General features: G+C 47.1%; 1 protein-coding gene across 1 annotated transcript in view; it reads right to left on the bottom strand.

Annotated features, from left to right (window-relative positions):
* The window catches only part of LOC135291266 (uncharacterized), a 425,721-nt gene extending 414,464 nt beyond the window's left edge, over nt 1-11,257 (bottom strand). The window contains exons 1-3 of the mRNA XM_064405298.1: nt 9,757-11,257; nt 9,389-9,558; nt 8,502-8,573 (exon numbers count right to left, since the gene is read on the bottom strand). Coding sequence (XP_064261368.1) covers nt 8,502-8,573; nt 9,389-9,558; nt 9,757-9,820 — 306 coding nt within the window. The 5' untranslated portion in view covers nt 9,821-11,257. The remainder of the gene's footprint in view (nt 1-8,501; nt 8,574-9,388; nt 9,559-9,756) is intronic.
* Between the last annotated feature and the right edge of the window lie 375 nt (nt 11,258-11,632).

The raw sequence follows: 11,632 nt of genomic DNA on the forward strand, positions 1-11,632 counted from the left end.
CAGATCCAGAACTAAATAAATACAATTTTAGAACTATGCAACTCCGTCTATATCTAAGTAGAAGTAAATACATATATATCCAAAAGAATATATAGATGTAAATATGTATTACGTATTTCATTCCATATGTGACATATAGTACACACATAACAAACATATCTATAAATATACAAATATCAATGGATCAATAAAAAAATCCATACAACCCCAGCAATAGAACTACACTGCTCCACAACTGTACAAGTATGTAAATATAACTACAGATGTAAGCAGATCAATATATATGCATCAATATAACAATACACATACATAGATACCTACACAAATATCAGTCAATGTATGTAAATATCCCTACACTTGTAACTATCCAAGTCTAACTCTACCCATCCATAAACAGAACCAGATCAGCAGGGATTGCAGCCCCCCATGTTCCCAGGCTCTCCCTCGGTCTCCTCCTCCCGTGCAGAGCAGCTCTCCTGGACAGGGACAGCAGATGGGACATATGGCAAGCAAAGGGAACACTGAGTCAGTACGGGGACGTTTCCCTTGGCAGCAGCTGCACTTCCACCAGGGAAGAGGAAATGTCAGAGCCTCCCCAGGAGGGTCAGAAGGAAAAGCAGCCGAGGGGCCAGGCTGTGGTGAGCTGTTCACTTCTTTCAGGCATCCCAGTTGCTCTGGGGGAACTCCCTCATGTCACGTTATTGAACCACCTCTGCACTTACCAAGACTGTGGCCCCCAGATCAAGCAGTATTTCTGTCTCCAGCTGCTTGCACCAATGACAGGGAACGTCCTCTGACAGCGCTGGGGCACAAAGTTACCTTCCACAGCTCATCTGACAGGGCCTTGTTCTGCCTCTGCTTCCTGTCTTTCTCCTTATTTCCACTTGGAATTTTTGCAGCATTTCTTTTTCTTTCCCCTTGATCAGTGCTAAAATGAATGTTTCTCTTCAAAGCTTGAGTTAGTTCAGTGATCCTGTCAAGCATTTTCTCAGGAGCTTTTCTCATGGTATTGAGTGTTAATTTCAGCAATTTTGGTGATTTTCTATGTGATTTCTGCAAGTCTCCTGTTCATTATTGCACCACTTGGGAAGGTACAAAGAGAAAAAGGATGTTTCTGTATGTCAGTCCACTAGTGGAATATTCATGGGTAGAGAGAGCTGCCTTTTACATGTCGTCCTAACCTGAAAGTGCAGCAGGTAACTTGGGGAGAAATCAAAGCCAGATCTCTCCTTCTACCAGCCTGTATTCAAATGTAAAGTAAATAGAGCAGGCTGAGAATGTTAGTGCTCCATTAGTGCATCCATAGATTCCTGCTATGCCTGGGAACCTGATGCTCGGAGTCTTCCACGTTTAGGGGAACTGCATTTCAGGGAACTGCATTTCAGCAAAGAGAGTCCCTGTTCACAGGCCCCAAAGGGAAGAGGGTCCCACAGAGAGTCGGCCGAGGAACGACACTCACAGCCCTTGTGGCTATATGCTGCTCCCCTTTGTTAAGCAACTTTGGCACATTTATCCTTCTCTAGACACCGTCTCACACCACTAATGCTTAATGCTCCTTGGTTCAGTAGCTGCATTCACACATGCATGTTAATTACTGATTGGCTGTCACACCATAAGCAGCTTTAGCTAAGGTGTGCCAAATTAGCAGTTCCCACTTGTGTGTGCTTGGCATTTGGTTTCATCTGGGCACAATGCTCCTTCTTCCTTGATGTATCTGTTGGAGGACAGTACATGGTCTGTCTCGTTCTGGGGACAGTACGTGGTCTTCAGAGTAACTGTGTAAACTGCAGACCAGATTTTCCAATTCTCACAGGAGAATGCCATGGCCTTGTTCAGCCAGGAACCCTTCTACAGTTTGTGGACCCATTTTCTGTATGGCCAGAGGCTTTTCCTTGCCACAAAAAAACCCCAACAGAAAAACAAAAAAACCCCACAAACTTTCAAATACAAAACCAAACCAAAACAACGCAAAAACAAACAAACAAACAAACAAAAGACCCAAAACAAAACAAAACAAAACCACCAGCCAAAATCAACAATAGCAACAATAGCAAAAAACCCAAACAAACAAACAAACAAACAAAAACCTAAAAAACCAAAACAAAACAAAAAGGTAAAAAAATTAAAAATCAAAAAACCAAAAAACAAACCAACTCAAAGAATTACCTCAAGTAGTAATAAAAGAAAAACTACTAAGATTAGGGATTCCTTGATTCCTTTTGGAATGTCATCAGATACAGATTCTCATTTCAGAGTTGAAACTGTACAAAAGTTATGTAAAACACTTCCAGTTAAATGGGACCTACTCAGCCCATGGTCATTTCCAGCAACAAGGCTGACAGAACAAATCAGAGTCTAAACCCAGAAATGAATAAAAGTGACCAGGAAAACTCACTGAAGTGGCCACCAGTGCTTCCCCTTACTCTCTTGAGGTTCAGAATTCCAGTGGCTTCTAAAGAAAAAAGTGAGCCCATAGGAAATGCTCTATGGAAGGCACTACAAAGTTCCAATCCTTTCTGGAGAAAGTCATATGATAGGAAATGATAATTTCAGTCCCATTTCATACCATTTTTGTGGAAAGTGATCTCATCTTTCCACAAGTTTCTGCTGTGACCATCCCTGGTGACTTTGGATACTCAGGTATATCCTCATCAGCCTGGGAACTGTGTCTTATGTCAGAAAGCAGAGAAACAAGCCACCTAAAGAAAAGTGGAAAGGGCCATTTGAAGTGTTCCTAAGCACTCGTGCAGCAATAAAAGGGGATGGGATCAGTACATTGATACACCTGCCCCCAAGGGAAGACAGCCCCAACACATAAGGGAGTGGAGGGGGAAAATGTAGATGAGAATTTGAAGCCTCTATTTGTTAAAGCATGGAAATAAAACTTTCTAATGCAGTGTAGAGTGAGTTAGAAGAAATCCCATCAAGGGGAAGATATGTCATGAATGGCTAACCATGAAAAGTCCTCAGTCTCAGCCCAGCCTGGCCAGCAGCACTCTGGCACGCTCTGTCAAGCAGCAGCAGCCAGCAGGCCCAGGGGAGGCAGCCCAGCACAATTCACCCCATGCCCCCCACGGCAGCATCCCTGGGGCTGCTGCACTGCAGAGCTGGAGGAGCACCCCTGAGCCAGGCAAAAATGGACCCAAGTCTCAGGGTTTAGGAGGTGACATTTTCTTCAACTTGGCTTGAAGGAGAACAGAAGGGCAACAACGGCTCAGGTGTTCAACCACAAAACACCCCAAGGGCTCTCAGGTACAGGGACTCAACATCATTGGCTTGGAGACAATGGAGGAATTTGTAGAATGCTCTGCAAGGAAGAAAGGGTCATTCCCAGCCACCTTTGAGTGTTCCCAAATATTATCCTCCCTCAGACAATTCCACATCCTTTCCCTAAAGAAGGTTACGGCCTTGCTGGCAACACCTCTGCCATGTCAGCTGAATGAATACATGGAGGAAACTTAGGAAAAGGACTAGTCTATGCCCCCATAGGTCTGTGCAGGAATCACGATCTGTGTCTCTCTAGAAAGGCTGCTTGAGACAGACTAGTCTTAAAAATGATAAGAAATGGACAGCATTTCCATAGGGACACTTGAACTGAATTTCCTTTTAAAATCCATTGAAGTACCTTGCCTCCAACATTTCTCCAAGTGTTTTAGAAAACTCTTACAGAGATCTGCATCTTCCCTGGCTCACTGAGAAGGCGAGGCCATGATCTCCAAGCAGTCCTGAGAGCTGCTTCAGCTGACAGCTTAGAGCAGCCCATGTGCACTCCTCTGTAACCCTCCAAAAGGAGGTCATTTGGGGACAGGGTTGTCCAAACTTCTAAGCCTTTGACAACTTTGGCAAAGAGTTTGAATTAATAAGAAAGGTCAAAAACCACCCCTACACTTATCATAAAGAATTTCCACCAACTGCAATATTTTCTTAAAACGAGCACTTCATAGTAGAAGTAGTGGGCTTCCACCCTCTACTGATCAATTTATTTCAATGGACAAACGTAAGTCTTGAAGAAAAGAATTCACCAGCAAAAAGCCACTCCAAACATGATACAATCAACATTGAGAGATGGAATTACCAATAGTGATATTTCTTTATTGTTAATATTCAATACTATCATCTTTCAACTTCTTAAAATTACTAAACTTCTATGAACTAATCCTACATTTTTAAAAAATCATCTACTCCAAAGTGCTAACATAGCCTAAGGTTCTGTACTAACTTAAATAATCCAAAACATCCTAATCCTCTGTTGAAGTGAAAAATCCTGAGTTCAAAGATGTTCCTCTGTTGAAGCAGATGTCTGGTGCCAGTACTCCACTCACTGCTGCTCAAATTCAGAAATGCAGCTCTGAATATGGGCCAACTTCTTGTGGAGGTACTGGCACCTGCTCCTTATTTCAGAGTAGCTGGGGCTACCCTGTGAAGGAGAAAGCAAAAGAAAATCAGGGCATGCAAACACTTCTGCAGAGTTTAGAATCTGATATCCTTTGCTTTAAAAAAGCCTTGAGGCAGACTCAGCAGTTGCCATGGCCCTGCAGGTCTGGTGTCACACGTACCTGTTGTAACTGCTGATAATCTGCTGGGACTCAATGATGCGGCATCTTCAAAAAAAAAAAAAAACAACAAATACAAACCATGAAGAATGTTTCACTGGCACCATAAAATGCACACTTTGGTAAAACACTAAAAGTACACTCAGTCTGACTCTATAGAGATTTTCTTCCCTGTGAGCCACCACTCTTCTGGCAAGTTTACCAAACAAATCTCCATCTCCCAGCATCACCCAAGATCTGTAATTTAGCCTCTCAATAGGCAATAGAAGGAGCCCATGCTCTAAGACTCTGCTTGGGACACCTCTCATAGACAGCTGTTTCTTCATAGACAGCTCAAACAGGGGCTTTTGGGCAGGGTCTTGCCAAAATCAGACCCAGCCCAAGCAGTGTCTGAGCATATATACCAATTCCACAGTTTCCCTCTGTCTCATTGAGCAGCTCCAGGGAATCCAAAACACTGCTGTGATGAAGCACAGTCTTCATGGTTTTATCCTTCTTTACCTGATGGGCTTTGGAGCCTGGAGTCAGAGACTTCCATTGTTCCTGAAAATGTCTGAACTTCTTGATGGTCTTGTCAATCTTTAAATATAAATTCCGATATTCCTCATATTCTGCATTGAAGTCATCCTTGTAGCGCTGGCGTTGCTCCAAGGAGACAATGGCTCCGTATTTTCTAAAGGAAAAAATGAGACCATTTTTCTCTGAGTGAACTCTAAGAGAACATTTGAGTATGTTTCTATTCCATAAAACACACATATAATTTGACACCAAGCACAGGGAAATGACAAACACAGACACACAAGCTTTGAGTCAGTGGCTCTGGGACTGACAGTTTCTGCTTTCAAGCTCATGTGCATCAAGAGAATGTAGTCAGGTAACTCTGGGAATCTGACACATTTCTATGTGGCCCATTTCTAGTTACTAATAGCTTACATTGTAGAGGTTTCCTTCATGAGCAGGTGGAGCACATTTAGAAATTATGTGCCCTCATTTCAAATGTCAAAGGAAAAACAAACACAGCAGCTTCAGGAAGAGAAGACACATAACTAAATTATAATCTCTTCCTTTGTAGGAAAAACTTAATTGAGTTACATATGACTGCAAAAATTCATCTGCAAAATATTTTTGTAAAGGAATGTATTTATGGAGATGAATGAACTTTTGAGCTACATTCTTGTCTGTCTAACGGTAAAGCAGAGTCAATGATATTATTTGATTCTTCTAGTGGACAGCAGTTATATCACTGAGCTGGGAACTGAGGCATTTCTAACACACAAAAGGAAACAAAGCCACAAAAGCAAACTCTAGACAAGTCAGAAACTACAAGAAGAAATACCCAAAACACATCAGCTCCTCAGGAGGCCAAAACTCATTAAAATGCTTAAAGCCACTGATGGGAGTCAAACCTTCTTCATCCCCTTCTCCCTCAAATCAGCAGGTGTGAGGTTTATCAAGCTCATGATACAAATCCAAGATGAAGTGGTAATGAGAACAATAGATGCCACTTGCCAACACTCTCACACCAATGCTTCTGCTCCTCTGGGCCTGAAGGTCTGGTTTTTATTGGATGACAAAAACTCCTTCGGCGTTGGAATGAATCTTTCATACCACTATGAGATTAATATTTACAAGCAGTAAATTGCTTACAAGTTGAAATTCAGTAGTAGGACAGACAACAACTTGTTCCAAGGATGCTTGCCAGGCCTGATACACCTGATTAATTTTGAAAAGAAAACCACAGATGCCTTTCTCATAGCTCGGGATTGTTCTAACAATGTAATGTTTTAACTTTTAGGGCGTACTGAAAAGACCTCTTCCTCTCTCATTTGTGCTGTCACCTGATGTTCTCCTCAAGGATGTCAGGCTAACCAAAATGTAGAATTCTTATCAAACCCAAACTGTAGAAGGAGTAATAGATGTACTAACAGTCATAAAAACAACACCAGCATTAAACCAGCCCCACAGCCAATCAATTTCTTGGAAGTATTTTGTCTCCAATGGCTGGTGACAAGTCAGAGGTCTAAAGGGACTCCAGGAAGCCAAGTGTTCTCATCAGTTTGGCCAGACTAGCACACACACCTTCACAGAGGCATTGGCTGGGTTGCAGCCTTCTGCTGCTTGCAAAACAATCCCTGCTCTTGTCTTCACTGCACAGGGAAGCTCAGACAAAGCCCCCCCACTCCCAGCTGCCCTCAAAGGCAAAAGGAATGCCTCAAAGTGCTGCCTGGCTGCCCCCAAGCACAACACTGTCTTCTGTAGAGATCCACAATATCTGTCTGACACCAAAGGCAGGAGGAACATGTGCTCCAGCCCATGCTGAGGCTCACACACTATAAAACACTGCTCGGTCACACAAGAAATCCCCAGGACGTACTCAGCAGCTTCAGGAACTGCTTCTCTCTCTCCTGGCTTGAGCGGGCCGAGCTGCTCATGCTCTGGTTTTCAGGCTGTGGAGAGGAGGCTTCTTGGCAGGATGCTGCTGCACCAGCAGCTTCGATGGCAGATCCTGCGTCCACCTGGGAGAAGAAATTTGTTTGTGTCAGAAAGGTGCTTGGCAGAGATGCCCCAGACAGAGCATTTCAAAGGCAAGCCCTTAGGAACAGCACTGGTGCTAGGCTGCAGGCTGAGCTGTCAACTCTTCCTCCTCAAGTCAAACCCACACAAGCAGCCAGAGACTACAGCTTGTCACAGCCAGCCGTAGAGGAGAGTGTGAAAGGGAAAGAGCAACTTTAGACCTCAGCCCGTTCTGAGGACTGCAGTCACCATGGACAGGGACAACTTGCTCAGAATCTGTGTGGGTCACCATGCTCACCTGAACAAGCCCCTCAAAAAACAAAGGGAGCACTAAGAGGCCAGCAGAAATACATTCACAGGATTGCTGGCCCACTGGCCACAGCACTAGCCCTGCTGCCCAGGGCAGCAGCTGAGATTCAGCAGCCCAGGAAGTGTCCTTCTGTCCAGCTGCCATGGAGCCCACAGAGCACAGCAGTCAGAGACACTGCCCCCATCCACTGCTGCTCTGCAGGGGAAAGGCAGCAAGGGCAGAGACCACTTGTTGCAGGACTGCAGTGCCTCCTGCTCTTTCACTCACCTGCTTTTCTTCAGCCAGCCTGCACTGCAGCAGGACCTTGTGCATCCTTTCCATTTCCTCTTGGTGCCTCTTCTCCATTGCCCTCATCTTCCTCTCAGCTTCCTGCAGCTCAGCCTGCAGCATGACCTTGATATTCCATCAAGAGAAATCTTACTGGCACCTGCCATCACACTCAGGTTTCCTCTTTTCCAGTCTCTAAAGCACTTCTATTCAGCCACTTCTTTCTGCTTCTCTACCCAGCTCTAACCCTTCCATCCCAGCTCTTCTTCCTGCTGCTCAGCACTGGAGCCTGCCAGGCTCTGTGCTTCCAGGGCCTGCAGTAGTCCTTGCCTCCCCTTCCTCAGATCTCCAGTTCCTGCCCCCATCACTGCCCTTCCCTCTGCTGCCTGCCTACTCAGGCTCACCTGCCCGTTCTGCCACTGCTCATTCAGCCTCTGCCTCAGCTGCTCACTTTGCTTCAGCTCTCTCTGCAGCTGGTACACCTTGTGGATGACAGCAGCCTTCTGACGCTGCTCTTCCTGCAGCACCTGCACACAAAGGAAGAGAAGATGGCTTTAAACTTCCCACACTCCACTTGTGTGGCAACCAAAACTGATGTGCTCTCGCTTTCCAAAAGCATTTTGTTCTCATGCTCGTATTTCTATGGGGCCAGCTGAGAGACAATGCCACCCAGACAGAAAGTGCCCAGGGAAGCAGTGCCCATAAGGAGCCCAGAGGAGTCCAAAACAGCACACAAACTCTCTTTCCACACTCTGTGCCTCTTGACTGCCGCTGCTTAGTAGCTTTTCTTGTTCAGCTTGCATGAGGGCAATTTCCCCCTTCATCTCAAGCAGCCTTTTCTCCTGCTCCCTCTGTACCTCTGCCAGGAAGTTTGCCCGTTCCTCCAGCTGCTTCCGTGTCTCCACATGCTGCTCTTCCAGTTGTCTCTCCTGATGAGTGGAACAGACAATTCCTGATGAAGTACAAGCAATGCTCCCCATAGAAAGAGATGGAAGCTTCATCCCTCCACCAACCCCCCCACCTGGAAAGTGCACATGAGTCATGACTTTGTGCCCTCCAGCAATGCTGTTCTAACCCAAAATGTAGAGGGAGTGTCAGCAGGTGGAAGGAAGGAGATGCCACCTTCCTTCCCTGCTCTCATGGCTGCCTGTTTTCTGGCCCCTCTCTCCTCAGCATTTCTGCCTGTTCTCAGAGGCTCTGTGCTCACATTGCCCCTGCCCTTTGATCAAGGAAGAGCTGCACATGGACTGCAGGATGAGGATGAGGCCAGCGCCTCAATGATCCAGTCACAAGGCAGGCCACCAGCTGAAATACCAGCAACACGGGGCCTCTTGCATATGATTCAGGCCCAAAGACATCTGTCCACCATGGGAGGACAGAAAGCAAGGAACCCAGTTGCTGGGACTGCAGTTGGCAGCAAGGTCAGCAGCCGCCTGCTGCATGGCACAAGGCTGTGGGCAAGATCCTGCCCCTTCGCTGCCATGCTTTGGGTGGCGACCACCCAGCCTCCTGGGGAACTTGGCTGATGCCCATCCTCAACCTGTGCATGCATATTCTGTCCCAGCATTGTCCTCTGGCTCTTCACAGGCCTTCAAGTATGAGCCCTTGAAGGCCCCTGCTGCCTGGCCCAGCAACGTCTGGCCTACAGCAGATGCTTGTGGCCATGTCACATACTCAGGCTGCTCTTCTGCTGAGACAGCCCACCAAACCCACCTGAAATCTTCAGGTGCCTCTTGTTTCTTACCAGTTCTTGCACGAGATTCCTTTTTTCTTCTTCCTGGGCAGAGTGCCAGAGTCTCAGAGCCTTGCAGCACTGCTCTTGTGCCCAGCGGAGCTGTTCAGCCATGTCTTCACATTGCTGCTGGCTGAGAGCTCTTACAGCCAGCAGCTCACGACGAAGGCCCCTCACATCCTCTGCAAACATGACACACGGCAGCAGTCAGACACTCCACAAGCACAGGAATCTGCTGGCCTTAAGCCCTTCCAGTTTCAGGCAAGGAGGGACCTGCCCTCAGCTTCTTCACTGCTCAGAAGCCCTGCGCACAGAGCTGCCTTGGCAGCCACTGCACTGGGCAGGGCCATCAGCAGAAACAAAGCGCACCAGGCTCTCACCCAGTATCGCCTCCTTGGCCTGCCTGGCCCTGTGCACTTGGGCTTCCACACGGCTCCTGGCCATCTCCAGCTCCCATATGTGCTGCTGAGCCTCCAGCAGGCTGCTTTGCAGGCTCTCCTTCTCTGACCTACAAGGCGTGAAGATGAAGAGCAATTGCTCCTGGCACACAGGGGCAGCCTCTGCAGTAAGATGTCCTTAAGATCCCTACACCTTAGTACGCAAAATGGCTTGCATGGAAACTCAGATACAGCAGGACTATTTTGCCACTTTACATAGCAAATCAGGCCCCTCCACGTGACTGGGCAACCTTTCCTCATGACCTAGCCCAGCTCAGTTTGGTCTCAGCAACCAAAGCTGAAATTGCTGTTGCCTGACCTATCACACATGGGTGTGCCCACCAAGTATCTGCAAAGGGACAAAAGCCCAGCCTCTGCTCACAGCCCTGAGCTCATCAGCACTTCCAAGTCACTCTGCAGGTGCAGGACAGAACAGGGCTCTCCTGGCTGACTCCTCAATGCTTCATGCCATTCATAGTGGACGTACAGGTACTTTGTTGGCCAGGCACTCTCTAAGTAAAAGGGACTAAAGGAATTCACCAAACCATATAGCAAAACCTCTGGCTTCTGGCAGCATGAGTAGGAAACCAGAAGTAGGTTTCTATCTGCACAAGAACTCACAAGGAGGAGGGACAGATATCTTGCAAATTAAATTACTGGAATAGATGAACAAGACCACTTGCTACCTTTATTTTTGGCTAACTAAGCTGCAGTGCCCAAATATCTGGGCACTCTTTAAAAAGGAAGAAGGATCAGCCAAAAAGATCCTTGACAGGTTACAGAGGTGACTGGACAAGTGGGCAAGAATCAGTGCGCAGCAAGAATCCCCAGACACTGTCAAGAAGTCACAAGACCTTTCCCTTCTGCTGCTGCTGCTGTTTGTAAGCAGTTCTAGGTTCTGCACCATCCTTCACAAGAGTCAGCTCTGCAGGCTCTCAAGATTTTCAGCGTGACCCTCCAGCTTCACCTGAAGCGTCAGCACCCTACTCACAACATTCACATCTAAGAGCCTTGAATTCCAAAAACCCCATGTCAAACAGCTTGGCAAGCAAAGACTGATGGTCAGATGCACTGAAGGAGAAAGCAAAACCAGAGGGAAACTTCTGGTTTCAGCAAACATCTGCACAGTGTCCCTGGTCCTCAACTGAGTGCCAAGTTGGCTTGCTTTGCACTTGTCACAGGAATGTGCAAGGGGTCCCAAGCAGGCACCCAAAAAAAGCTTTGAGAGCTTGAGCTGGCAGAAAAGTAATATTCACATCACAGTATCCTTCCGTTTTTGCTTGTATCTCTTTGCTTCTCCGCCCAAGAAACATCTGGAGAGCACACAGCAGGCAGTAAATCCTGGCATAATGCTCACCACTTTTGTAACTATAGACCTTCAGTAATGTCCCACCCAGGGTCTCCTCCCTGCCTTTACCTGGCCTCTGCCAGCTGCTCTGAAAGGCCTCGCAGGTCCCGCTCCGTGGCTGCCAGTCGGGCTTCCAGGGCAGCGTTCTCTTGTGCCAGCACCGCCTTCTCTCTGCACACCTGGGACAGGGTGTGCCCTTGGCGGGAGAACTCCTGCAGCAGCTTCTCCAGGCCCCTGTGGGCTGGCCGCTGCCGGCGGAAAACCTGGCAGTGGAGGGGCACCATTTTTCAAGAGGAACAACAACAACAACAACACAGGCTTGGTCTCAGCTTGCTGCCAGAAGCAGCATTCGGGGGGGTCTTGCTAGGACAAATCCCTCTCCCACAAGTGCTGCCTAGGAACAAGGTGAGCGTACCTTTGGCACAGCCAGAGGAACCGCTTCCTTCAGCAGATCCCTCTGAGGCTGCCATT

This window comes from Passer domesticus, chromosome Z (genome assembly GCF_036417665.1).
Source record: "Passer domesticus isolate bPasDom1 chromosome Z, bPasDom1.hap1, whole genome shotgun sequence".
Lineage (NCBI taxonomy): Eukaryota > Metazoa > Chordata > Aves > Passeriformes > Passeridae > Passer > Passer domesticus.